Raw genomic sequence first — 27,865 nt, 5'->3', positions numbered from 1 at the left:
CTCGGCCGCCGGGCCTGAGCACCGCCATCCCCGGAGACAGGGCCGCCTCTACCGGCGGAAGGGGTCAGCCGCTACCCACGGCCGCTAGCCCCGGGCCCGGCCGGTACCTGCCGTGGCGGCGGCCCCCGCGGTCCTGCGCCGCCGCCGTCCCGCTGCCGCTCTCGGGGCCGCGCGGGGCTGACCGCCGCTGCGGAGCCATGGCGCCTGCCGCCGCTGAGCGATGCGCTCGGCGCGCCTCTCCCGCCTGCCAGGGGAAAGCAATCGGCCGCCGAGCAGAAACGCGGCAGGCAAGCAGACAGGAGAAATCCATTACAGAGGGAGAGAGAGAGAGGGGGAGAGGGAGGGGGGTCCTCACCGAGGGAGGGAGGCGGCGGCCGAGCGGCACCGAAAGGCTGGAACCAGGGTGGAGGGACATGGCTAAGCGCTTTAAGCCCGGATACAGCGGAGGCAGGCCGAAGCAATCGATGCGGACAGGGGGTGCCGCGGCCAGCCTCGAGCGCGCAGCCCGGAGCAATCAAGGCCGGAGCGGCGGCATGCGGCGGGCATGGCGGCGGGCGGGCTGCGGCGGCGGCTGGTGCACCTGGACCTGAAGGGCGCCCCGCCCCGCGCCTCCTACCTGGCGGAGGTAAGGCAAGGGGGGCGGCGGGGGCTGCCTGGTCTCCCCCGCCCCGGCCTTCCCCCAGCCTCCCCCGGCCCCTCTCTGGGCCGGCCTCTCCTGGGCCTCCCCCGGCCCGACCTCCCCCGGCCCTACCCGCTCGTCGCCCCTCAGGTGCTGCCGCTGCTGCGCGCCCTGGGCGCCACCGGGCTGCTGCTGGAGTATGAGGACACGTTCCCCTACGCGGGGCCGCTGGCGCCGCTGCGCGCCCCGCACCACTACAGGTACCGGGGGGGGGAGGGGGGCTGCGCGCCCCGCACCGCTACAGGTACCGGGGGGGGGGGGGAGGGAGGGGGGTTGCACTGCTGGCCCAGCCCTGACTGTCACTGTCCCCTGCAGCCCCGGGGAGGTGCGGGCGGTGCTGAGCCAGGCGCGGGCGCAGGGGCTGGAGGTGGTGCCGCTGGTGCAGGCCTTCGGGCACATGGAGGTGAGCGGCGGGCGGCGTCACGCCTTCGAGGCCTGGGAGTGCTGGGCTGGGTGCACGGGGATGGCGGGCGGGGGGCTCTGGCGGGGAATCGCCGGCTCCGGTGCTCGGGTTGTCCAGCTGCCTTCAGCTGCACGCTCCGCTCCGGGCACCGCGGTGATGCTGTGCTGAGTGCTGCCTTTCTTTCGCCCTGTGAGGTGCTTTGGCCGGAGACCCCCGCAGCAGCCAGACACCCCCACGGCAGCGTGGAGCAGCAGCCGTGCCCCTCCTGCCTGTGCCAGCCCCGGGGAGAGGCCACGCGCTGTCCCCTGTGCTGGCAGAGCCAGAGCCTGGGGTTCAGCGGGACAGCTCTGAGCAGAGCCCTGGTGACGCCGGCGGAGGCTGCTGTCCCCCTCATTCCACAGCAGTTCCCCAAGCTCTCCTTTCCCTCTCCTTTCTCTTGCAGTTTGTGCTGAAGCACAAGGAGTTTGCTCATCTCCGGGAGGTGAAGGTCTTCCCCAACGCGCTCAACCCACACAAGGAGGAGTCGCGGGCGCTGGTCAAAGCCATGATTGACCAGGTCATGGCACTGCACGAAGACTTAAAGTGGTTTCACATCGGATGTGATGAGGTGGGACTTCTCCTGAGCCAGGAATTGTTCTCTTGTAATGATGGTAAGGGCTGAGGCTTCTGCATTTCAGTGCTGCCCAGGCCACGTTTGGGTAGGATTTTGGGGACAAAAAACATCAACTCAAGCCAGTGGAGAAAAGTCGTTTTGACAATAAACGATCCCAGTAGCACAGGATGTCATTTCTATGGATCTGAGTGCAATACCAAAAGTGTTGAAAGCAGTTTTTTAAAGCTAACTCAGCAAGAATCGCCTTAACTGTACTGATATTAGTTTAGCATTTTGTAACCTGTTGTGTTGGGAAAGTTAGATAGGGAGCTGCAGGCTTTTATAAAGCAAAATACTATTTTTGCAGAATAGTTTTAGATAAAATTCTTTCTAAAACAGCAACGAGTTTAAACGCATATGCAACCCAACTGGCCCAAATCCACTCTCTGCACAGGACCAGCTGTGCTGGGGCCACTCTTGGACGTGTCCCCAGGTCACTTCTAGATTCATGTATAGATGATCTCCTTCCCTAAGCTGGGAACCTCGTTCTCTCTAATTCAGGACTGTATGGGCTGCTTCACTTGAACTGAGTAAAACTGGCCAGAGCTGCTTCCAAGGACAAACCTTCCAAAGACAAATGCAGCACACATTAATTATTCTTTAAATATTTTGGTTTCTGTAGGAAGATTCCCTTACGTGATGCATTTAGTCATGGCCACAGTCTCCTGCAGAGATAGAAGTGCTTGCAGTGTCTTCAGCTCTGAGAGGTGCTTTTAAATATGTCCATTGAGCCTGTCACATCTATGCGATAGGTTTTGAATATTGTATGATTTCATGATCCTGTGTCAACCTCCTCCCCCCTATTTCTGTACAAGAAGTCAAGATTACTTGCCTGGCATTCCAGGTCTACTACCTTGGCGAAGGAGAGGAGTCAAAGCAGTGGCTGCAGCAACGCAACAACACTCCAGAGAAGCTGTGCTTATCCCATATAAAAGCAGTAGCAAGTTGTGTGGCCTCATCTTACCCCGCTGTGACGCCTATCGTGTGGGATGATATGCTCAGAGGGATAAGTGAGGAGACATTGGCAGGTGTGTGACCAATGATGGGGTGAGTCATACTTTGTAGCATACAAAAAAGTTTACGCAACCAGCTGAAAATAATGAAAACAAAAAATCTGAGAATACTTGAGATGTGATCCGTTAGACTAGAGAGCAGAGATGCTCAGTCCTTGGCTATGCCACAGACTTTCTGTGGGACTGTGGGCAAGTCTCGACACGTACAATTCGGTTTCCCATCTGGTAATACACAGTGACAAACAAAACACTCATCATGTAGTGGTTGCCATCAATTCTACTTTCTTTAGACGTTGAGAAAAAACCCAAAAATCTCTTAGCATTTTTCGTCTCGGTCAAAATTTCTGTGCCTCTCACTACCTGCTAATGCTCTGTGTAATGTGCCGCTCTGTGCAGCACCTGGTTCCAGCGGTGCAGACTCACACGGAGAAGTGGCAACCCTGTGAGCATCTTTGACAATATATGTGATCATAGTGCACATCATGAGGAACTCTGATACAGAATTGTGGGGTAGCTCCGAGACCTGGACATCATGAGTCTTGTTTGTTGAAAAATGGGAAACCACTGCTAAAATTTGAATAGTCCTAGCATAGAGAGAGTTCCAGCACTTTCAGAGCCACCTCGCCCATCTGCTCTGAACAGATTTGGACGATACTGTAAAGGGTTGTGCAGCTCCTCCAGCAGTGACTGACCTGTTCATGGCTTTTATAGTGGGAAATCATCCAAAAAAATGCAGTTGGGACCCATGCAGTTTCCACAAGAGCAGCACAGCATCTATCTAAGTGCACTCTACTGCTACAGGCAATGACAGACAAAACAAATTAAAATGGGATGCAATTAAAATACTGAATTTCTGTACAATTTACTACAGCTTCTCTAGGGGTCAGTTGCTCATGTTTAACACTAGTCAGGGAGTTGATTATAAAGGGATTTGAAGCTAAACTTGTATCTTATTTGTACTTTAAAGGCATCTTGAAAAGCTAAATTCCGTGCAAACACAGCTCAGAGAATCTCTGACTTAAAGGGTGAATATTTCCTTTGAATTTAGCTGAAATCTTGCATGTGCAGTTTGCATCACTGACAGTTCAACCAAGCAGGTGTACCAATAGGTGCAAGGGACTAAGAATGAGATGGGCTCGGGATGGATGGGATCTCCGATGAATTGTCACTGCTGATCCCTATTTTTGGTTTCAAGATGTCTAAGGACTTAGTGGCCCCTGGCATGGGGACCCACGTGCTCAAAAGTCACAGCCCAGCTGAAAATGCCCAGGATCACTTCAACTGCAAATGAAGAATTCTGGACACAAGCCATAGTTAAGGAGTTATGCAGTGTTAGTTAGAACTAACTAGTCACATGCTACTGCACCATACTATCTACTTAGTTCTCACTTTTAACTGGCTGTTTTCCATTACTTAGAATTCTTTTCCTTTCAGAGTCTGGGGTCCCACAGCTTGTGCAGCCAATGATCTGGGACTACACAGCAGACCTCGACGTGGAGGACAAAGGTTTGTACTTCTCTGCTGAGCTGCGTAGCAGCAGAGGCCTGCTACCTGTTAAAAAACATAGCCAAGCCAAAACAGTGTGATCAAAACAAAGCTGGACACCAAAAAAATCCATTTTTGTTTTTTATTGTTTTAGTAGCATAAGTATAGCCCTTGTTTGACTTCACGTAATAGCTGCTATTACTTATTTTCTTTTTCTATTCATGTTTCTCCTGTGAAGGACTTGAATTTTCTGCTGTTCAATTCTTTTCAACAAGGTTGAGGAATCACTGATGGGACATTGAGAGGTTTCTCACAAGCACCATTAAATTAGCTCTCCTTGCATTAAAACCAGTGGGAGCAGATAGCTCTGTATTGAACAGCTCTGCAAAAGAAGCTTCAAGGCTTCATACATCTATAGAAATCGAAGGATAATCTCCTAAAGGCTCCACGCAGGCATCTAACATGCATACAAATACTGCTTTGTTGAAAGAAGAATCAGTTGTCAGGTATCGTGCATGCTCGTTGCATGCCCATGGTTCTTGGCACTGAAGCAGTTTAGCAGTTCAAGGGAATGGAGTCTAGTAACTGGGCACGTGAGAACAGGAAGGCAGTCACCAAAGCGGGCTGCTCGGAGGGGTTGTCAGATCTCCCGTCCTTGTCGATGCTCAGAACTTGGCAGGACTCAGCAGCCTGTTGTAACTGGACCTGGCTTCCTCTTAATTGGAGCATTACGGTCAAGGCTGAAAATGGAGAAAAACTTGTCCTATAAGTGTTCTTTTGTGTCTTATTGCAGTACATCTCATAGAGAAGTACCGTAGGTGCGGCTTCTCCAAGGTGTGGTTTGCTAGTGCTTTTAAAGGAGCTACGGGAGTGAATCAGTCTCTAACGCTTATCGGGCACCACTTGAAAAACCATCTTCAGTGGCTGAAAGTGGCAGGCAGTAGCCCTGCTGATGTCCTTGAAGGTATCGCGCTGACCGGCTGGCAAAGGTAAGGAACATCCTTTCGTGTGGTTCCAGGGATCACATGGAAGGAAACTTCCACCCCAAAACTCCCCTAGGAGGTACGAAGAGGCTGGGGATTTACAAGGGAACTTTGCAACCCTGCAGCCCCTCCTGTTGGTTACTGCTGGGCCTCACCCACTGACTGCGAATGGTGGATTTCAGAGTTCCAGTCCACTGCTCCAGCACTGATGAGCAGGAGCAATTGTTTTGGCAGACACCACCACCAGCAGATTGGGTTTGAAGGCTTGAATGTCCTTGGTGCCACCTTGAACTGCTTATAGACAGCACAGTTAACGCATGGCGTATATCGGCACGTCTGATGTGAACCCACATAGAATGAAGTTGCATAGCAGAGAAGAACTTGTTAATGTAATGGAGGAGTAAAAGGTTTTTATGCAAGTCAGGAGGTCGGCAGGAATACCAGAGAGCTGAGTTCCAATTTCTGACCCAAATTTGGCTTGAGAAAGCAAGTTCATTTGTAGCCGTTCTTAGGAGTATAACGGGAATACTTAGTGTTCCAGAGACAGAAGGTCCCTTCTCCAAGACAGAAACTGATGTTTCCAAAGCTCTTTGGACATTAGTGATTGAAATACTAAAATTTCCCACTTGTTTAGTATGTTTGAACAGTAAAATGTCTAATTAATGAATGTTTTCTTATTTAGGTATGATCACTTCTCTGTTTTGTGCGAGCTTCTCCCTGTGGCGATTCCATCGTTGGCTGTGTGTCTGCAGGCACTAAAGAACGGTACAATGACAACTTTATTCTCTCTCAGCTTATGCCTAGCGCAAGAGTGAAGTGACCTTGCCCTGAGATTGGCACAGGTGTATTATATATTTTGAGGTGGTTTGACTGACTGATCGTGGTCTGAATTACAAGCAATAAATTACACATACTGTGTGTTTGCAGTATGGGAGCAGAGAAGCCTCTTGGCCTAAGTATTTAAAAATAGCCATAGCATACTAATCATTTATTATGTTCTAGTCTGCAAATGGTCGCAAATTTCTTCAAAAATGTAAGAAGCTGGATTGCTTTTGAAACGCCACTGGTATATGAATGTGACTGATTTAGTTTAGAACCTGTTTGCATGCAAAAGTTGTTTTAACTAATCAATTTTCTTAAAACTGATGTAGGATGTCCACTGTCTGGTAAAATACTTCCTGTAGTTCCTGGTTTCTTTACAGGCAGTTGCCAGCAGAATTTTTATTTTTGTCTTTTTGCATTTATTTTCCAAATAAAACTCCCACAACCTACTTGGTTTTTAACCAAAGCAATAAAAATACTCGGCACCCTGAATGGAAAGCTCGTAGCTAGAAAGTGCTTCACCTAGCACGAGACAGCTGTGTGCGAGACCGTGTACTCCTCCCACCCTGAGGTTTTTCCTTGTTCTATTTCCCATTTTACCTTTTAAAGAATCTTCACCCAGGGAGAGCTACTAAGCCAATGCAGAGTACTCCAGAAAAACTCTCTTTTATGAACATTTTGGTTATTTAGGCTCTTTTTACTTACTTCTACTGTCTTCTGCCAGGTGGCTATTCTGAAAAGATTAAAGAAAACGTGGAAAAGCTCCTGGGAATGTCCAACCTGGAAACTGATACTTTCATGAGGTAAAATTCCAGCTGCAGGATTCAGATGCTTCTCATTGCGTGGTAAGTTCAGAAACTAACGGATCCTTTTTTGGACAGCACAAGTCTGGGGACCTTTCCTGGGAGCAATGTCCTTACACTTGTGACACAAGTTAGTTTCTACCTCAAGTCATCAGTGGATGATCTTCTTGAAAGGAACAGGTAATAAGGCTTATGTCGATTCTCTGGCTGCGTGCAGGAGTGTTGGAGCTGTGTCACCTCACAATGGGGCGTAACTCCAGCAAAGGGATGTAAACATCAAGCTCTGCATCTCAGGCATCACGTCCCTCTATAGAGACACCTGAGCAGAACATAACATTTAGACGTAAATTTAAAGTATTTCAGCAGAATTCCTAAATACTGTGTGCCACCTTATTTCAAGAATCTAGTTACTTCCCAAATTAAATCTTGCTGTTATTTAAAGTTACAATGAATTTTTTTAATGGTGTGGTTACAAAGAAAGGAGCTTGAAATGCAACTTAAATTGCAACAGATAATCAGGTATTCTCATCTGCCAGGAACAGTCTTGTACAAGCTAGTTCCAAAGATATGTAGATTTAAATTTACCTACTCTTTAAGCGTTACCTCTGCTTGTGCAGCAGTTCAGCTAGAGCCCTGTCACCTCCCTGGCAGCCCACAAACACCTGTGTCACTGCTGTTTCATGAGCTGCTCACACTAACGTCCATTTTCAGGTACGTCACAGGCTGGTTCAGCCCCTACCACAGGAAAAGGAATATTATTCATCCCATAATAATGCATCACTTTCAGCCAGATGCAGTGAGGTAACACCACTTATTTTGCATGATAGGGGGATGAAAGTGTCATATTTGGGGCCCTCAAGTACATACACTTCTGAGTACTTGCCTCTTTCTATAATTATTTCATGAGCATCACTGGAAATCAAACAATATGAAGTATTCCTAATGTGGTTTTAAACAGAAGAACATGTTTATCTTTGTCCACCTTCTGTTGAACAAATTCTTTGTATGCAGGTACAAAATCAGTCTCTGACAAGCTCTGCCTTGTGTATGGAGCTGCTGCTGTGCTGACCTGCTGCATCTGACAGCAGGCGTTAGCCTCAGCCTAGGAGCTCCCCATGGGACAGCTTCCAGGCAGGGCTTGGAATAAAACCAGCCCCTTTCCCTGCTCCCTGGCACTGTGTGCTTTTCAGAACTTGTCCTAGACGTGATACCAGTTCATGGCTAATGGCTAATTTACACAGGGTTTGCTGTGGGGAGGTGTGAATATCCAACTGCATCCGCTCTCCCTGATAAAAACTAGAATTCAGTTCCCAACAAGTCTCACAGTGGGTTTCAGTTACGCTTAAAACGTGTATCGTGTTTCTATGAGCTCACATTTCAGTGCTTTAAGAGTCACTGTGTAAGGAAAGTGCTAAGGTTAATGGTACTTAAACACGAACAGCATCAGCCTTTTCCCATCTGCACAAAATCAAGTCCTTTGAGCTCATGTAATAGATGCTTCTTTTCCTGTAAAGTCATTTTAAGGACTGTGCTCCCTCTAAAAGGCCCAGGGAGCTCGCCCTCCCCTGGGGCAGAGCTTCCCTGCAAATGTGACTGTTTCTTCCTTCTGATTTCTACTCAGTCTTCTCTCCAAGTGGAACGCTGTGGTGCAAGACCTCCAAGCAGCCATGGAGCAAGTTTTCCACAGGTGTACTATAGAGGAGTGGATGGAGGAGAACGTCCACCCCAGCCTACAGAAGCTGCAGCAAGTGGTGGATGATTTAGATAAAGCAATAAAAGCACAAAATTAGGGGCATTTCAATTAGTCTGTCTTTCTACCAGCCATGTTTTCCCATGATATAAATTGGCAACCAGTCATATAGCTGGAGCTTGTCATCGTGAGGCGAAGCACGAGCTGTGGTTAAGTGAAAGTGACCTGAAGGCATAAAGGAATTTGTGGGTGTAAAAGGCTTCAACTAGATTTTAATTTTCTTGTCTTAACACATTAGTGAGCCTTAAATCACCTGCCCTGTCAGCCAGAGTTGCTCCCCTTGCGTAACACAGTGCAGGAGTGAGTCAGCACTCAGCTGCGTTACAAGGCAGGAGAAAAACCCATTTTCTTCCAAATTCAGCATTTGTAGTAAGAGACTTCCTCACGTAACAACGACCTGGAGGAGGTTCTACAAGTCCTACTCTAGTCGGTAGTCAACATGTCCTCCCTTTGTAATTTCTGTAAAAAGATACAGAATACGTTAAACACGCTTTAGGTCCTTCTCTTCTGTACTGTGACTCCCTCACCTTTCAGCTGCATTGAGAGACGTGTCTTCCCATTGAATCATGACAAGTCCTTCCACAGCGTACAGCGGTTGATTTGTTCCAGATACTGGGTTGGATTTTTTTTTTTTTTTTTGGTCTTTCAAATACATAAACCCATCAGTCTTAAATCCAGCTTTGATGAGCTTGAGGCCAGGAAACTGACATCCAGCTTTTTGCAGAAGTCTGAGCAAGGAACTGCTGCCTAGATGCTGACGAGGTTACAGCAGATACATGAAGGAGGACACGTACCACCACAGTACAGAGCAAGGGGAGCTCGCGAAAAGGAGGTTGTACTCAAGAGTGAAGGTGACACTTGGACCTTGTGGGAAAACTGCCTTAATGCACTTTGTACCAAAGCATTGTCTAAGCCAAGTGTGGTTTCACCCCCACAGAGAAAGACCATCCCAGTCACTTTAAGGCACCTGCTTAGCGATGTAAAACCCGAGACTGCAGCTTCATCCCAACGTGAAGCATCCCTGGAGCCCACTGACTGAGGGGAAATGCTGGTTTATGCTGCTTTCATGCTGAACTTTTAATAATGTATAGCAATGTATCTTGTGGGCTCAACTAGAGCATTAAGGTCATCACCACAGTGGAAAACAATTCAGAAATCTGATAGTTAAGTACACTACCATCAATATTCAAAGTATTCCTTACTTGTTTGCTTCATTTATTGCTTTCTTGAAAGTCTTCTTTTGGAAGCAAAGGTATTGAAGTTTTCTTGCAAAAGCCTATTATAAAGAGTACGGCTTTAGATACAGGAGGCACAAGAACTGCAGCATAAGACAAATCTTTAACTTAGTAAGAGCTACAGGAGTTAGGTCCACATGCAGATTTTTATCTATTGATATATATACATCTTAGTTACAAAAGTCACATACCTTGAACTAAACAAGTCTTAATTTATATTACTATAATAAATCCTTTGATACTCAAAATGTTTGTGGAAATTTGCTGTTTGTTTTTGGTGAGGTTTTTTTGCATGTGGCATGTTGGTTTGATTTAAAGGGAGGAAATGCAAATGCATTCACCTGTGGAGAGTTGGCTGTATCAGCTTCTTTGAAATGGAAAGCTAGACTGCTGCACAGGAGTGAAAGCAGGGTCAGGAATGCGCTAGCTATTTAGGCTTCCTCTACTCTGTCCTTCCCCCCCCCCCCCGTTAACTCCTTCCACAGATCTGTGCCAAGTAGTCATTTATCCATTAATATTTTAATGAAAAACAATATAAAAGACAACAGTGACACAAAGCAAGTTATCAAAGTTAATTTTATCAATGGACGTTTGTAAAAAAAAAAAAAAAAGACAATAAACAAGGCCTTGCTGAAATTCTACTCACAGTTTTAAAGCAGAAAAGCAATTTCTAAACATTTTCCAGAAGTATTTTTGCCTATCTGCAATCTACTACAGTGTCGGAACTAGCACTCTATTTACTATGTAAGCCAGCTCAGTTTTTGGTATCCGTGTAACTTCATAAATACAACACAAGAGTCAGATCTCGGCTATATAGCATAAATACTCTGATTTTCTTTGACTCCTGCACAGTTGATCCTAGTTACTGAATAACTCATTTTGTGAAATACCAGAATATTAGATTATAGCTTAGATAACGCAACTTTCTCCCTTGGTACAACATGCAGTCCAGCTTTTGTTCAGCACGGCAGCTACGGCCGTGATCCCACCCAACCGCACATGTGCACGTAACTTCAAACGTGCTGCTGACACATCTGCCCCACGGCACTGAGCACACCTGTGTATTGAGGGACATCATAAGAAGGCGTTGGTTTTACAGGGCAGGGCGCTAGATCTAACCGAAGGTCTGTTATGCAGGTTTGCATATCAAAATTACCAAAAATCATTTTTGTAAGTCATACAAACTACAGCAGTCCAGGCTCAAGTTACTAGATGGCCTGAGATGCAAAAAGAACAAAGCCATCACCTGTAATACTCTTCCAGGAGTATCTAATTTCCTAACCAGAACTAGTCTTTCACATCATTCCTTTTAGTACCAGCCACTTCACATCAGGCACACGGAAGGCTGTGTTTGCTGGGCCTTTTCATTTCCTAGGCCCAAGTGAGGGAAACCATCCAAAAAAGCCTTCAGGAAAATGGTGGAAAGTGGCAAGAGAAGAGGCTCGGAGAGGACTAGCGGGAAGGGGGGGAACCAGAACCTGTCCCAGGGTCACCCCTGCTGTTCTGAGCAGTTCCTTCAAACTGCATCGCACCGCTGGGGAGCCCGGACACTGCCAGTGTCATGCACGTACATTTTCCATGCATACAGCTGTGAAAATCTGGCTACGTCCTCCAACTACAAAAGACAAATTTTTAACATGGGAAACTCAGGACTTGGATCAAGAGAAACGCACACATCAGCCTGCCACACTCACTCGAGTACAGCACCCAGCTGCCAAGCGCAGGCATCTCCACCCGTGCAGCAGGTACCGCAGTAAGGACCCAGCCACGCGTACCAGCCAGCAGTGCCCGGCACAGGGCTTTTGAAGGATTTACCCCATCCCCCTTCACGTTAGCTCAGCCTACAGAACTCGGGTTCCCATTTGAAACTGTGCTAATTCGTATGGCGACAGAGCCGCCAAATGCAATGGAAATGGCACAGGAGGGGATTACACCAGCTGTCCCAAGTGAGAGGCTGAGGAGGCAAAACCTTCCTCCCAGACACACAGTGCGTGCCAGCAGCCATCCCTCTCCTGCCGACCATCAGTAGGTCCTGAGGTGGGAGCGAACACTTAAGAACACCTTTAAGGAGATGATCATTGGACATCAACTCAAAACGCCACGTGTCACGCAGAATGTGTGTCAAGCTATGTTATATGGTCATTCCCCTTTCCAGGGATTCCGAGTTTTCCTTACACTGTTTTACTCTGTATAATGCCATTGCATAGTCCGTAAGTATATACATTCCTAACATCAAGGATGCACAGCAAGCTAGATGCACAAGAGAGCTCAGCAGAAGCAGGGTACATGACGCTGTGTAGGGTTAGATCAATAGACACACCTGTCTAAAGTGGATTTTTAGCTGCAAAACCACAGCGTGGTTTGTATCTTCCACGGAACGTTAGTTCTCATGGAAATACAAAAGAAACCTAACACAGCTAAGGTTGAATGCAGGTAGTTTTCTCCATTTCATCCACAGTCAGATTCTGTGGGCTCGGAATGTAAGTGCAATGTATATCCATACCATGTACTCCCTCTGAATATCCTTGCTACGAAGCAGCAGTTATTCTGCAGGTTGCACCCTTTTGCTTATGTTATACCACTAAATACTCTAGTTTTTTCTGTATTTCTTAATGGAAGTCCTTAGAACACTCGACATCCTCATTTTACATTGAAGGGGGGGGAAGTTCTCCAAATTCCTAATCTCATTCTCCTCTCTCTAAAGTAAGCGTCACCTGGGGATATGTTACAGTCAATTTAAATGAAGACCTCTCCCAAAGCTTTACACCCTGCAATTTTTTTTTAACAGGTTTGATGATTATTCTTAGCTTACAGCTGTGCTTCAGAATAAAGGCAAATTTAGCTAATTGCCTGCAATCTCGTTTTCCCACATTTGTACCTAGCAGGATCCCAATTCCAGTGATGTGGGGTAGAGACTGTAAGCCACGTGATTAGCCCACCAAATCAGAGCACTCCACAAGCATGTCTCCTGGCAGAGGTCTGCTCTGATACCTGATGCGATTACAAGTTCCTTTTTCCTATTGAATAGAAACAGAGCCATTTCTGTGCTGCAGTCAAGCTGCAGCAACAGCTGTCTCCCTGTTGCAGTCTGATTACCCTTTCAAACTGACAGTAAGAGTATCTTTGTCTCACAGCTCACATACTAGGTCTAAACGGCTGCAAGTAAAATTTTGGTACAACCTGTTCTTTGGTCAGAAATGCATGTGCTTAGTTTCAAATATAGCTGGAACACAGAACAGGACATAGCTTCTGCTGAAATCTTCTCATAGCTTTCTCTTCTGTAGAGGTAGAGAGCTTCAAAACAAGAACACAGGTTCGTTTAGGACCAGAAGAAACTGCTGCCAGAAGACATTTGCTGCTGGCCAAGTATGAAAGCAGACACAGTTACCTGGTACCCTGTTCAGATCTCCTAGAAAATATTTACACAGTTACTTCTAATTCAGATCTTAAGACCATACAATACTAAATAAAACCTAGTGAACTTTAATACAAGCAGTTTTAGCATGCTGAAGGAATTTTCAGCTCTTTACAACCTTTTCCTCATACTGATCTGTTGATATAGGCAAAATGAAGTTTTAGTTCTAGACAGAACATGTTGCCTAACAGAGGTAGCTTTACGTCAAAAAATACCTTGGAAAATTCATATTTTAACTATTTGTGAAACCACTGGTCAGAACAAAAGACACTACACCCCTGGAGTAAAACACGGGTACAAGTCAAACATTGGATCTATCCCAGCTATCTTATAAAAAAAAAGTTATTATTTAGCACTTCGGTATCATTTCAAGTGAGGAAATACTAAGCAAGTGTAGGCTACCACATTGTTTCACATCAGTCTTTTCCCTACCTAAAGTAACAGACGTGCTTTTCTTCCTTTCTAAATACACAGTTAAAATAGTAAATGTTGAGGTCTAGAAAAAGGTTATTCTGTCTTAGGGTAGCCTGTGACCAGAAGTTAAGCAGGAAGGATTAAGGTAGAACATCCCAAAGATGCTGAATCAACATCATCATTTTTGTTTACTATTTATGGCTCTTGGCAAGTCCAAGAGAAGTAAGACACTGTAACAAGTTTATCAGCCTGATGTTTGCAATTCCAAGACAGTCACTCAAACTTTAGTTTCCACTGGTACCTAAAGGAAAGTCAGTAGTAGAGAATATAAAAGTGCTACTATTCTGCATCACCTAATTGTATATATTAAGCTGCTTAAAACCAATTCAGCGATATATTCAGTCACTTATAAGATTTCAAGACAAACCTCAAAGCGTTGTGTTATGTGTTACAAATTCAGCTCTTCATTTCATATACTGTACCTGCAGCAGATGTTTGCAGTAAGTGAAAGTTTACATCTGTATCTCCATAAATGGGAAAGCACAAAATTATTTCAAACCAATTCATTAATAAATAACTGTTCCTAGACAAGTCTGATGAGCTGACAAAGTTCAAAAGCCAGCAGTGCCCACATGCAGGAACTAAGGCAAAGGAGCAAATACAACTCTACAAAGGCACTACTGGGGGCACGGGTCTTGAAGCAGTTTAGCACTATAAAGGTGCCTCAAGACAGATTCCTTCCATAGTAAATGCACATCGTAGAGAAATGCTCAGGCCACGATTGTGAGGGATTTCTTTTTCTGAAGAACAATCAGTGTATTTTCCAGATGTCTGAAAGCCTCTGCTTTCTTCAGCTCATGACGACTATTAGTATTTATCCTGTGGTTCATCTGCGTCACTAGCCTCTGTTTCACTGCTCTGAGAGAAATCTTGTTGGCTCTCTACTCTGTCCAGTTCCAGAAAACTAGTAATGAGTTTGGCAACTGCTTCCACATCGCTGTGGAAAAGAAGAAACAATGTGAGAGTTAGTGAAACCATGGTGTTGACAAGAACAGGCACACTAATTCTTGACAATAACTGCTTGAAAGGTCTGCTCCACATATGGCACAGAGCATGACTGACAGCACCCCACTTGTGAAGGAATATCAAGCCCTTACTTCCACATCAGAACAAATCAATCCTTTTCCCACAGTCCCTGCTGCAAGAGTCCTTATTATCAATGCTTAAAATAAATCCTCTGTTAACTGATAAATACACTGGATGGCTGCAAAACAGAATTAATTCCCTCTGCCACTGCACAGCTGAGCTGGTGAAGGCAACTACAGCAGACATGCAGCATTAAAGGGATCTTGGATATCTAAATATGATCAGTCTCCCGATGGGAGTTACTCAAATGTCTGCAACTTGAAGCATCACGGGGTTTAAAAGAAGTTAAACTGGCTAACACAAGGTCATATCAGCAAGTATGAAAATGGAGCTAAGAGGAGCCTCAATAGTTGGCAATTACTGAGCCAAGTGATCGGTATTTCCCACCTTACACATTCTAATTGAAAAAAAGTCCACACTGCACCTTCTACAGCCCAGCACTGCGCTCTGAGTCAGTGGGTGTGAAAATCCAGTGACAAACCGTAGCACAACCAGGTAACCCTTCCCAAAATATCGAACAGTCTCCTCTTCCACATTCACATCTCGGATCTCATTCAGTAGAGCCACTACTGTAAACAGATGCGGAAAACAAAGTAGTCTATTAGCATTTCTGCAAACTCTGAGCACTGCCCCTAGCGACTAGCAGGACCGGGACTCTACTCTTGAGCGCTGTCACTCGGATCTGTGCAACCGGAGCAGTGCTGCAGCAGCTAACAATTGCTGAACTATTTGGGCGGAACAAACGAGGAGTGACTACAGCACGTATTAGCTGGTATAAACCCTAATAAACAAGGCATACTGCCTCCCAGGAACTGGGGACCATTAGTTTATTACTTATGTTTCCCACTGACTTTAATGACAGCTCTAAAGATTCTTCTGTACAGAGTAGGCAAATGGGTGTTTGAATACTGAACGACTGAACTGTTCAGAGCATCTGCTGATCTCCGCATCCCCACATTGATGCTACTTGAAACAGGTATTACCAAATAACCTCTCAGTTAACACTAAACATCCTTCTCTCCATATCTCTTATCTTCTATCTCTAAAATTATGTTTAAAAAACAATTCAGGTTAGGGGCATTCCAAATGTTGTCAGTTTCCTAAGCATATTGAGAGTCAGTTCCGATTTAGACTAGTAGTGGAATAAAAAATCTGACACTAAAGAGGATCCTACTTCAGTTTGCAATGGAGCTCCTGTCTCAGTGACTCGTCACATACTATATATTTCAACTTCCATTGCTGACAAGAAGCTTGAAAGAAACGAGATACTGCATTAAGCTGTGCCTACTGAATATGCTGTTTTAAATGCATATTATGTATTTGCAGGATATAACATGCCTGCTTGCACATGATATCTAAAGATTCGCCTGCTACTGAAACCAGATTAGATTACAGAAATATCATCTGCCGAATCCAAAAAGTTTTTCTAACAATCCCACCTGCAAAGCAGGCTGGCCAAGGGAAATACAAACCCGCACATTAACATCCCAAAGGAAGGGCCAAGACTATTATGGAAATCAATATTAGGCCTAGTTACTCTGGATTAAAATAACTAACAGGATGCATTCAGCACCCTGACCTGAAAAAGCATTTGGGTGCAGAGAGGCAGATTATTACATCTGCTGCTTGGGAACAAAGCAGACCTGGAAACAGACATGACTAATTTGAGTACAGAACTCTACAGAAGCTTATCAAGTGGGCATGTACGCATTCCTTCTGTTTGCTTACCACACTTGCTACCACAGATACTGCTTTCTCACCTTGTTCATTGCCTCCTTTTGAGAAGGTCAGTATTTTTTTGTAAAGATTGAATGTTTTTAGGCAGACTGTTCCCTTGTTCTTATCAAATACAGCTTCCTATAAAATTGAAAAATTAAAAAAAAAATCAAGATTTTATTAAGATCATCAGATTATACATCAGTAGCTATGTTTCAAAGTAAAATAAAAATAGTTATATAGGTAAATAATCTTGGTAACACAGAAAAATACATAGCTATTTTAGAGACATTCTTCTACTATTAGACTGTGAAAATTGCAACCTTGTTGTTGGCTTTAACAGAGACTTTACCGTATCTCCTGTGTTACTTCTAGAAGGAAGTTAAAGCGGGTTTCGTTGCCCCTCTTGCCACATTCCACATGTAGTAAAAAATGGAATCAAATTTGGATGTTAACTTGGAGCCCCTGTAATTTTCCTTTTTTATGTATGCATTTGGCCTACGGTACACACATCCAGTGAGCGTAAGTTCTAGTTACACTTTTCACTAACACAGTCACTAACCACCAACACTCCAGTGTTGTGCTGGATGGGCCAGGCTTACACTAGATTTAAGATATTGCTGACAATTGATGAGAAGAGGATACCTCACATGTGTGGGTTGCTTATTCTAATAACAACTCAGGTCAGTAAGGTGACAAGCCTATATAATGGGTTACTGCTCTCAGTCCAACTCTGAACAAATCAACATCCACACGATTAACAGCCAGCCTCACAAACACCACTGCTTTTCTCACTGGAACTTGGCTGAGTAGCCTGGAAGGTTACAGCTACCCTGTTTAATGGTTGTTCTGCAACTAGCTAGAACAGTTAAGTACAAAATCATGTTGTAGCAGATGAAAGTGCTATTCTTTATCCCTCTTTTATTTAAGAGGAAGAAAAGGCCACAAAACAGTTTGGGGCAGGTCTCCTTAAACAACAAAAACAACACTTAAAAAAACAACAAAACAAACAACACTCTATGTTTAGCTTCGTGTTCTCATGCTTGCGTAGTGAAAGAATTATTGCCCTAATTCTAGTCCTTGTACAGCAACCTGAAAGAGTTCCTTCAAAATCAAAAGCATAACTTGTCTGTTTGGACTGAGCAAGTGCACAGGGCTGCTGGAATCAGCACCTGCCAACTCTTTCTAAACTCGCACGACCTCATTTCCTGAGTTCAGCATCTTACCTCCCACTGCTCCAGATTCTGTGCTGCCACAAAGAAACACCCAGCCATATAGAAGAGCTTCCATGCCAAGCTGTCTGAACAATGCAAAAAATGCACAAATTCAGGGGGTGTTATTCCTTCTTTGGTATTCAAACAGTTAATTTTAAAAGCAACATGCTCCCTTTAAAGGCAACAAAAGGAAAAAAGGTTTCTCTGATGCGACATTTTTGCCTTTAGTTGTAATGCAAGCTATTTTACAGCTCTCTCCCAGGGTAAAAATACAAAAACTCTTCACATTTTTCTAAAACTCCATCTACACTGGGTTCCAAACCATGCAGAATTATAAGCATATATATCATTGGGAAGGTTGTAACATCACTACACATCCTTCTCTAAAAGCAAAGGCATCTTAAAAGGCATCCACAGAACTCTCAGCCTGCTGTCAGCCACCAAATATTTGTGCTGCAGAAGACAAGGGTAAGGGACAATGGAAATTCACCGAAGCAAACATGTTTCTTCATAAAAGGAAGCAGTCGGCCCTCTTGACAAACAAACATTTGCATTTTATGTCCTGGAAATGTTTACATAGAGCAGCCTAAGCAATTTGCTTACTCAGGCTTTTACTAAAGGCAGAGTAGAACTGTGCTCAGTATTGTTTCAGAAAACTTTGTTGCGGCGTCTTAAGAAAAAGAGGCTGATTTAGCTGGTTTCTCAAGCAGCTTTCACTGGACTTTGCTCTTTAAATAAAAAGATATTGATTATATGGGTAGCATATTCCTCCACACTATTAAGTTTTAACATTTGACGTTAACAAGATACAGCAAGAGAATGACAGGACAGCCTGCAGGATTAATTCCACAGATGGAAGGATACCTGGCATTTGGTGCCATCTGCTCTATTGCAGGGGGGGGCAGGAAGCAGCAGGAGCTGTCTGTTCTCTAGAGGTGTTTTTATGAGTAATCTCTGCTAGTGATGATTTAACAGTTTCCAGAGAAACAGAGCACTTCCATCAAAGGCAAGGCAATCATTTCATTATGGTGGCAAACAATCATTATATGTCTTCCCATGAGAGCTGTGAGGACCAGCTAATCACATTTATAATACACACTAAAAGTACAAAGTGCCACAGAGTACTAAATATCACTATTAAAAATGCACTTGCAAATGGAAAGGGAGGCTGAGTAAGAAATAGAGCAATAAAGCACAATAAGTCACACACAGGCAATTATTGCATTTTAATATTCACACCATATACTACCTTTTTAAGGCCAGACAGGAGCTGCAGAGAGAAGTCATCAGCATGAAACACAGATCAACAGGAAATAAAAAATTCTACACCAAAAAAAAAAAAAATATAAGAAAGATAGGCCATTACCTGCACTATAATAAGCAGCAGCCAAACCTATGGAGGCTATTCCTAGGATGAGAAGGGAGAGAATTAAGACAAACAAGCAGCTCAAACCATCTAAAATTCCCTGATTAAAAACATACGAACATTCATAAGTTCATCACTTTTCAAAGAAGGGACAAATGTGATTGTGACATTGATCATTATATGAATAAAGAGTCAGTTATTTTTTTCTCTGGACTAAGTTTTAAAAACCTCCCATTCTGCAAAGACACTACAAGCACTGGGGCTGAGGTCAGAAATAAAAAAGGTTGTGACAGAATCGGGAACAGAACTTCTGGGGGACTCTCAGTCTAACCATTACACTACACTTCCTCTTGAGCACAGCACAATTTTGAGCATGCTGCCATAAGCACGACAATGGCTATTTTCCCCTCTAAGTGCTCGGTGGAAAGAAAACTTCTGCAATAAAGTTGTGTCAATGGGAGAAAGGAGCTGGCAACTCCTGACAAGGAAGCGGCAGCAGAGCCCCTATTGCCCCAGAGGGCTGCTGCAACTGCAAAGATCTTGCCTCAATGAGAGTTTGACAAGACAACACCACTGAAAGCAATGGCAATGCTGTAGCATTACTGCAATGGGATCTACTCAGCTGCAAAGCCAGGGTATGCCACGTCTTCCCTGCCAGCTCTCTCAGTGTAATCCTAAGAAGTGCCACTGCATTTTTTTTCTGTATATTCAATACTGTTTAAAAACGGATGCCTTTCAGAACATCCTATATGACTTCCTATTTCATACACACAGGGCCATTAACAGTTCACTGTCAACCACACACAAGATCTAACCCCAGCATCGCTACACTGCAGAATTTTCCATTTCTGAAAATGCAGATGTTTTTCAACATTAAGTATGCATCCCCTTTAGAAGCTTCACATTTATATTGCTACATGGCATATAATAGAACTTTATTTTCCTGATGTTTCAGGACTCTCTTAAAATTCTGCCTGTGAGCCTCTGACGTTCTGCAGATGACAGACTAAAATACTATGTCTGACAGTGGAACTACCATGCTGAAGAGTAGATTTCAGACTCATTCAGTCACTACTGTATAGCAGAAGTTCAAAGCACAATGATTCCTCTTCTCAAAAGAAAAATGCCTGAAAGCCAGGCATCTCTTGTTAGATGCTCTTTTAGGAATTTATTCTGTGACCCCTTTCCCTTAAAGCAAGTTCTGAAACTGACATATATTATGATCTTACCAACAAAGAGAGACCAGGATCGGATGCCAGGTGACCTCTTCAGATGAAGATGGGAACTCGTGCGGTTTTCAACTAACATGTACATCTTCAGAAGAAACTCCCAACAGCCCAGTCTGACTCATGAAACCTCACTGGACAAAAAAAATAAAAAAATAATTTAAAAATTAAGAAACTAAAATCATTGTCAATTCCAACACTCTACCTTCCCAGCATTTTTCAAGGCTTATCAAGTCTTAATCCAGACTATAAAAAACGTCCAGGGTAAGAACCTAGTCTTTTTTCTCACAACAGCAGCAACGTGCACACCTAAAAACAACTGCAAAGAACAACTGTCATGTGGAGACTTGCACAACAACAGGAACCTGAACTCTTCAAGAAACTTCTCATTTTGGGGGTAAAAGTCTCCTCCTTTCTATCACAACCAGATTCCAGAAGAAAATGTGAAGAACAAGAACCTGGAACAGTGGTTTTGCCGATTCACGCAGCGCTTCAAAGAAATAAAACAGCAAGAACAATGGGAAGTTCTTTGACAACCATTTTTCTGCCAACTGCAAAGGCTGCCACGATGGGCAGGACAAGGCAGCCTTCCACAACAGACGCTGGGTCTCTCATCCCTCATGACAGACCAGCAAGGGTTACAGCCTCAGCCTAGCTGTGCCAGTGTCACATCATGCCATATACAGCATTCCCCATATTTCAAACCAAAAGCAAGAATAAACCCAGGAGTTTCCAACAAGAAGTATATTTGTTTCTCCTCAACAAGACCATGCCTTCAGCCTAGACAGAAAGTAACAGTACAGATTAAAATTACAGGAATTAATTAAAACCAGTAAGAACGGGGCAATCCCATGCAGCATTTGCAGAAAGTTTATACTTTTTTGCAGCACAAAATTGTTTGAATTCTGGCATAACTGTGACCTCCAGCGCAAAACCCAATCTTATCCCAATACTGTCATGGCAAGCATAAAGACTGATTTGCATGAGATGCAAGAGGCATATGAGGACCCAGCTGATCTGTTCAGGATTGTCACTAGAGAAAGGACAGGCTGCTTACTGCTTCCCTTAAGCAAATCAGTAGAGATGCTTGTTATTATGATGAAGATCATAATCCAGTAAAAGTAAACAGGAAATGAAAGCACATGCTAGGCTTTGTGTCATAAAGTTAGCAGGTTATATATTGGCCTTAACCACAAACTTTTATTTTGCCCGTTTTTCTGTTACGACCTTCATACCACTTAAGATAGTGGGTTTTAAGCAGACTTCCTCAAAAGGGATTTCTAAAAAGGCTGTCTACTTTTCTTGGTGTGATGCAGCTCAATCTCTGTGAAGCATTCTGAGGACTGCGGGAGCACTAAACCAGCTTGTTTACTGCCAAAGACAATGAATGCCACCTGCTTCTGTTGACTTGGTCCTTTAATCATTAAATAGCTGACTCTTCTGCCTACAGAACCAGTTGGCAGGAGACTGGCACTGAGCTGTTGTTAGCTGCCCATGATAACAGGTTTCCAGAAGAATGCCAACATTCAACAGATTTCTGAATAACCATGAAAAGCACTTTAGAGAGCAGGCCCAAGCACATCCAGGTTCTTACGGAAGAAAAGCAAGCGAGTTTTAGCGCTTTATTCATCTTTCTGGTTTTAGACACTCCATGACACTCCTGCAATTCTGCACCAACTGGCTAGTTTAGATACAAAGCTCCAGGGGATTTTTTTCCCCGTTTAATAAAGAAGATTTAGCCAAGTTTTTTTCAGTTAAACAAAGAGCACATATGACTTCGACTTTAATCTCTTAGCAACACATTTGAGAGAATCTGAAGATGAAAGAGACAAAACCACTTACGCATAAGACACAGCTCATTTCCTCCGGATGTCACACATCAAATTTTAATTTTCAACTGGCTCCTGTGAGTCGCTCTCAATATATCGGAAAATATCTCTGCACCTACAAAGCCATCTTCTGTCTGCAACCTAAAAAAAACCAACAACAAAAAAGTTATCAAATACATAAAGATCACTGCAGAAATCTGGCCATACTTCACAACCACCACACCCTACTTAAAAGGTTGCCGACAGGCAAACCAGCTACACCCGTTAACACGAACCTCAGCAACCCACACGTGTGCGGTCCAGCACCCCACGCGTGTGCGGTGGCACGCAGCGAGGGCCCGTTCTGCAAATGCAGCGCTGGATGCTCAAAGTCAACAGCATCACCTCCCACAGGGGCGGCTGCTTGCAGGACTGGTGCCTCTGGGGACAGAAAGCATCAAAGCAGCTTCTTAAAATTACATTTTGTAAGCCATAAGCATGTCTTTACCTGAACACAGAACTTTTACTACAGCAACAACTTCACGGTAAGTGAGAAAGAGGTACTTGGGGGGGGCTAGTTTTGCTTGCATTCACCAGGTTCGACATCAAACTGATCTTCAGCACCAAAAGTAAACACCGATGTACATCCCCGCGGCTCCTGAGGGAGGCCGGGCAGCACACGAGCGAACAAGCAACCCGAAGCCTTCGCTACAAAGAGGGGCCGCGCCAGCCCCGCGCCCCCGGCCGCCCCCCGGCTCCCGGCCCCGCACCTGCCGCCCCCCGCGGCCGCCCACCCCCGAGGGCCCAGCCCCGGGCAGGGCCCGCAGCGCGCTGCCGAGGCCGCACCAGACCCCGGTCTTCCTTCCCCCACGCGTGGGCAGCACCAGAGACCCTCAGCTGGGGCGGCCCGGGGGGCAGCAGCTCCGGGCCCGGCCCCGGCCCCACCCGCGGGGCTGAGAAGCGGCAGCCGGCGGCTCCCCGAGGGACGGTGCGCCGCGGCCCCCGCCGCATCTGCCCGCTGGCTGAGCGCCCCCGCCGCCCCCTCAACCCCCCCGCCGGTACCTGCGGGGCGCGGCAGCACACCCGACGGCCGCGCTCTGAAAAGGGTGGCCCCGCAGAGCCCGGGCAGAGCGGCTGCTGGGGCGTGCCGGCGCGCCGCCCGCCTCAGGGAGGACGGGCTGCGCCAGCGGCCATTTTGGATGAGGGCAGAGCAGCCTTCCCGCCCCGCGGTTCCCGCCGCTTTGTGCGGGGGCGGGCGAGGAAGAGCCTCACCCAAGATGGCGGCTCAGTGCCCGCATTCAAGATGGCGGCTGGGCCGGTGGATGCTGCCTAAGTAAGAGGGTTGACGTTTCTTTAGGTTGTAAGGCTTTAACTGCTTTTAAAAAGAAGAGACAATCGTGCCTGTTGGTAGACAAGAGGGGTGAAATGCTGTAGGGTGAGGCTGGGTGTGTGGAAGAGCTTTACGGGGTGCAGCTGGTGGCAGTTGGGTAGGCCTGACGGGTGAGGGGGCACGATGCCTGGCTGTACAGGGCCTGGTGGGGTACAGGGGGCCTGGGGACCCCCCTCTGTAACGGGGGGCTCTCCATGCTGCCTCCCTGCCTGGCCACCCTTGGTGCCTGTGCCTGCCACGGAGGCAGCCGGTGTGTACCTGGGGCGCCTGTGCTGTGCGGTAGCCATTACTGGCTCATCCTGCAGATGTGGGTGGCAGGCTGCGGTAAGGTGAGCTTTGTAAGTGATTTCTCAGCAGCACAAAGTTGTCCCAAGACGGCTGTGCAGAGAAGACCCGCTACTGGGAACTTGATTCCCAGTGGCAGCAGCTAAAGGCCATTGCTTCTCTGTACTGGATGTCTCTATGGGTGTGTATACTCCTGTGAATAACTACACACGTGTAAGCAGAGAGCTAACTTATTTAAGTGTCCTATTCTTCCAAAAGTGACTCTTGATACTTGGGAAGGTGTTTGCTGCTGTTGATTCTTTTTCACCAGTAGTGAATTATATCAGTGTTGCCAATTGATGTTGGTTTAGCACAAGTTAGGTAATACTTGGTGTTTTTTAAGCTTTAGCTTTCAGCATTGATAGTTACAATGGCTATAATAATTGAATGCAGTGTACTTTTGGATAGCTGTTATAACTGTGAACAGAATCCTGAAAAAAAATAACGTTGTTCAAAAATGAGGCAGGGGGATTGCAAAGCAGAAGCAACAGTGATAATCTTACGGGTTTAATGTGACGTTTTGTGAATTGTATGTTAACCAAAGGCTTTGGTTTGGAAAATCTGGTGTTTGGGGAGAAGGTTTCTAATTCACTTGAAATACTGAGTGACTTTCTTGTTTTGGACTGTAGGTTACGTTTGAAAAATCCTCTGCATTTCTAGTTCTGTTAAACATCATTCACATGTGAAAGCTGCTCCTGTTCGATCCATTAACAACTGCTCTTGTCATCTTTGCGACAAAACGGTGAAGTGCAGACAGCTGTAGATTAACTTAACTTCTTACATTTGCTTTATGTAAGTTGATGTATAACTTCATTTACAAATTATATTTGGGCCTCTCAATTGCACAGGAATGTGTCCCTTCCTGAATGACATACTGGTTTTGGGGGGTTTTCCTAATATGAGTCCACATACTCCAGAGTGTTTGCTCAAGGCCATAACATGGTACAGGTTTGTTCAGCTGTTCCCAAATGCCATGGTTGGTGAACAGTAACTGAGATTTTGATCAGTGTTTTTTTTAACAGTCCAGGGTGAACTACTAGAAGATGGGGGGGGGGGGAGAGGCTCAAGAGTCCATGGTATAGACTTAACTGACTGTAAGTAGTAGAAAATACAAACTGATCTGCAATTTTTGTATGTATCTAAAATATCTAATGGAAAGACGCAATGAGGAACTGCAAGAATGAATTGGCATGCTCGTGATTAATGAGGTACCAGCTGCTGGATTTGGATGAAAAATAGGAAGTAATAAGTATCACGTGTTGTCAGCCCAAACAAGCAGCTGATTGAGTCTTCTGGGAAGAAATTAATGTATAAGCAGTTGTCAGTCAGCTTCTATAAGCAGCCAGTTTCTCTGGAAACCAAATGTTAAGCCATTCTGAGTAGTACAAGACAAAAGGTTTCGTGTGTCTAAAGTAGAGTGAAATAAGTAAGAAACTCATTGGTACACTCCACTCAGTAGAAACCATGCAGCATATCACTCATTTTATTCTTATGTTACTAACTGCAGAAACGTTAGCAATACTGTACTTCTCCAGTTCTGCAAAGACCACGGTAGGATAACCTGACATGACCTAATTTAATTATGAAGTTAGAAATTATTTCAACTATGGGAAGTACCACACACATGCAAACAAGTGCTTGTGCAAACTGGACTATGGTAACGATCCATGTAAGTTTCTGCTATTGCAGAAAAAAAATGTTTTAAGAATCATTAATCAATCATCTGGGGATTTTACACCAGCAGTTTGAAGCAGGTAAGTGGTGTTACACCTACCAATAAAAAAAGGAAGAAGAAACACATTTTAAAATGTGATCTGATCTTGGACCTAAAGAACAGCATGAATTCCAAAACATGTTGCTGCAGAAAGAAAAACTATTTGCCAGATGAAACATTCAGAAATACATAATTGACTATTTGTAGACTTCTTTCAATAATATAAAAGTAAATTTTTGTGAGGCATTAACTTTTTAAGTCATTGATCTAAAACCAAGAACATGCTGATACAGAAGAAATGGTCTTTATTTTGCATTAGTTTGATGCTATCTATATTTCTGGTCCTTTCTCCTAATTTCAGATCATTTTCCTAAATATTCTTTTCTAGCTCGTTATATTTCCCCCACCCTGAGGTCTTCAACTTCAAAATTCAGCTGTGCAATAAGCACGTGATCTTACTAGCATGCCAGAATAAAATTCCTAGTGTGCTTGATTTTAAACAGTTGGTTGGAAACAGTTGTTTTGCAGCTGGACCCAATTGGCCCCAAGTCCCCGTTCTACATGAGCTCATCCCGTTGAGCTCCGTGGTGCCCCACTGACCTCTATGGGAACAGTGTGTATAAAGCCTGGGGAGAACTGATTTCATGGAATATGTGTTCACCAGCTGGAACCAAGATTTATTGCCTCATTCTGACAGCTGTTGAGTGGCATCTGCTGTCACTAGCTTGAGGAAGCATTTACAGCTTGCAGGGCCTTGCAGGACTGATGCATAACCTTTTAAAGCATTCTGAAATTGTTTGCAGCATGCTGTTTTCGTAGAGAAATACTTGGTTTTCTATTTCATTCTTGGTGTAAATGCTTTTAGGTGCAGGTATAAACGTTAGATGTAGCAATGGAGGCCAAGTACATCAAGAGAGGCCATAAAAGGAAGTAATTCTTTTAAGTGCTGCCTACTGTTGACAGGGGAAAGCTTTTATATTGTGAGGTTTTTTTGGAAGTAGCCTTGCAAAGGTAGTAACTGTTACCTCCCCCGGGGCAGATTAAAACAGGATGGTGCTTTCTTTTCTCAGGTTGTCAGGTGCGGTGTGATGATAATTGATCTGATTTTCTGGGGGAAAATGGCATAAATAGCTAATGGAAAGCAGAAATTGCTCTTGCCAATAAAATAAATGGGACATCTAATTATCTAATGATTACACAAGTATAATCTTATCCTGTGCATTGAAACATTGATTCCTTGCATGCCCTTCAGTTTGTATGAATTTTTTCTTTTTTTTTGTTTGTTTGAATTCTTAAATTGAAATTAACTCGGTCTGATTTCTAAACCAGAGGATGAAGTAGGTATGCTTCAAGATGTGTACCTAAGATGGCCTCAGTGTTTCTACAAATGTTTCGGTTTTCATGTAGTGATCTGTTTTTCATTGTGAAAATAAAGAAATACCGGGGGAAATAAAAAATATTTAAAATATGATCTGTGCAGAGTTACAGAAATATCCAAAACTGTCATGTCTTTTGGAGAGTTGCTATATCAATTTTGGATAATAAATGTAAGCATAATCTTCAAAAGTGTGAAACAGAAGGATTTTAGATATGCCTTCAAGTGCAAATCTCAACACATTCCTAAATTAGATGTTTCATCTGTGCTCTCACCATATTTGTCAATGCAACTATGGCTATTGTATCCTTGTGGAATAAATTGTGAGATTGGCACATCTTTTTAGTATGAAAATATTCATCCAGAAGAATGGGAAACAAGATGTCAGGTAATGCTGCATTCCAGCAATTCTGTAGGAAATGCAAGTTCTGAAGTTGCTTAGGGATTGCTCTAGAGTGATTATAGTGCTTTTAAAACACTTGCATTAATATGCTGATGTGAAATGTGAGAGCATTTTGAATGAAGACAGCAGAAGCACAGAAAATTATTACCAAAGCTATTAGAATTGTTACGTCTAGCTAGGAATAGTGATATTTTCCTAATGTATATGTGAAGCAGTATCAGCTTATTTTTCTTTAAATGGGCAGTAAGGAAGTGTTTCTGTTTGCTTTTGTTACGGTAAAGCTAAGGAATTCCTGATTTCCTTGGCCTCAATGATAACACACAGTCTGTAAATAAAAAAAAAAAAAAGCATCATTTTTACGTTCTGCTCTGGGGCTATCTTTACAACTAATTAATTTGATTGTGAAATCTTTAATAGCCCAATCCACAAACTTTTGCTTCTCTGGATTGTGCTGTCTTTCACAAGCAGTTGCACTGAAACCAGCATTTAGAGTTATGTCCATGGGTGACAAACTCCTGCAGCTGTGGCT

At 44.4% G+C, this 27,865-nt stretch overlaps 3 protein-coding genes and 1 long non-coding RNA gene across 11 annotated transcripts in view; 2 read left to right on the top strand and 2 right to left on the bottom strand.

Annotated features, from left to right (window-relative positions):
* The window catches only part of OGFOD3 (2-oxoglutarate and iron dependent oxygenase domain containing 3), a 44,723-nt gene extending 44,480 nt beyond the window's left edge, over window positions 1-243 (bottom strand). For 3 of the 4 annotated variants that reach the window (XM_037410132.1, XM_037410092.1, XM_037410111.1), the window contains exon 1: window positions 108-243. In XM_037410132.1, the coding sequence (XP_037266029.1) occupies window positions 108-199 (92 nt within the window). In that variant the 5' untranslated portion in view covers window positions 200-243. The remainder of the gene's footprint in view (window positions 1-107) is intronic. The other variant, XM_037410099.1, reaches the window with a different exon arrangement.
* Window positions 244-369: 126 nt separating this feature from the next.
* HEXD (hexosaminidase D) lies at window positions 370-10,436 on the top strand. Of its 4 annotated transcripts, XM_037410063.1 has the most exons (12): window positions 372-625; window positions 770-879; window positions 995-1,082; window positions 1,525-1,689; window positions 2,579-2,762; window positions 4,182-4,253; window positions 5,026-5,221; window positions 5,898-5,980; window positions 6,762-6,840; window positions 6,919-7,020; window positions 7,552-7,641; window positions 8,462-10,436. In XM_037410063.1, exons 1-12 carry the CDS (start codon window positions 545-547, stop codon window positions 8,628-8,630), a joined length of 1,419 nt encoding a protein of 472 aa, XP_037265960.1. In that variant the 5' UTR covers window positions 372-544; the 3' UTR covers window positions 8,631-10,436. The 4 variants fall into 4 exon arrangements, with proteins under 4 accessions (XP_037265964.1, XP_037265971.1, XP_037265960.1 ...); XM_037410067.1 differs by lacking the exon at window positions 7,552-7,641 and having other exon boundaries at window positions 370-625; XM_037410074.1 differs by lacking the exon at window positions 2,579-2,762 and having other exon boundaries at window positions 370-625; window positions 1,525-1,732.
* Window positions 10,437-12,553: 2,117 nt separating this feature from the next.
* Window positions 12,554-23,329, bottom strand: LOC119158346 (cytochrome b-245 chaperone 1). Of its 2 annotated transcripts, none has more exons than XM_037410154.1 (8): window positions 23,193-23,329; window positions 22,165-22,292; window positions 20,326-20,456; window positions 19,097-19,138; window positions 17,743-17,816; window positions 16,561-16,657; window positions 15,225-15,366; window positions 12,554-14,651 (listed from the first exon to the last, which is right to left on the bottom strand). In XM_037410154.1, the coding sequence occupies exons 3-8, from the start codon at window positions 20,408-20,410 to the stop codon at window positions 14,522-14,524; spliced, it is 570 nt and encodes a 189-aa protein (XP_037266051.1). In that variant the 5' UTR covers window positions 20,411-20,456; window positions 22,165-22,292; window positions 23,193-23,329; the 3' UTR covers window positions 12,554-14,521. The 2 variants fall into 2 exon arrangements, with proteins under 2 accessions (XP_037266051.1, XP_037266042.1); XM_037410145.1 differs by having other exon boundaries at window positions 15,225-15,369; window positions 23,193-23,327.
* Window positions 23,330-23,362: 33 nt separating this feature from the next.
* LOC119158359 lies at window positions 23,363-27,669 on the top strand. Its single transcript, XR_005107845.1, has 2 exons — window positions 23,363-23,463; window positions 24,474-27,669. It is a non-coding gene; the product is annotated as an uncharacterized LOC119158359 (long non-coding RNA).
* Window positions 27,670-27,865: the final 196 nt, after the last annotated feature.

The sequence above is a fragment of the Falco rusticolus genome, chromosome 1, assembly GCF_015220075.1.
Source record: "Falco rusticolus isolate bFalRus1 chromosome 1, bFalRus1.pri, whole genome shotgun sequence".
Taxonomy (NCBI): Eukaryota; Metazoa; Chordata; class Aves; order Falconiformes; family Falconidae; genus Falco; species Falco rusticolus.
Note: the sequence above shows the minus strand (reverse complement) of the source record. Positions and strands in the feature narration are given on the sequence as shown.

Coding starts and splice junctions, on each gene's coding strand:
- HEXD (XM_037410063.1), top strand. CDS start 545: ATGGCGGCGGGCGGGCTGCGGCGGCGGCTGGTGCACCTGGACCTGAAG. Junction 4,254..5,025: donor CCTCGACGTGGAGGACAAAG/GTTTGTACTTCT, acceptor GTCTTATTGCAG/TACATCTCATAGAGAAGTAC. Junction 7,642..8,461: donor TTTCAGCCAGATGCAGTGAG/GTAACACCACTT, acceptor ATTTCTACTCAG/TCTTCTCTCCAAGTGGAACG.
- LOC119158346 (XM_037410145.1), bottom strand. CDS start 20,410: ATGTACATGTTAGTTGAAAACCGCACGAGTTCCCATCTTCATCTGAAG. Junction 15,370..16,560: donor AAAAGGAGGCAATGAACAAG/GTGAGAAAGCAG, acceptor ATCTGTTTACAG/TAGTGGCTCTACTGAATGAG. Junction 14,652..15,224: donor GCAGTGCTGGGCTGTAGAAG/GTGCAGTGTGGA, acceptor TCTTTTCCACAG/CGATGTGGAAGCAGTTGCCA.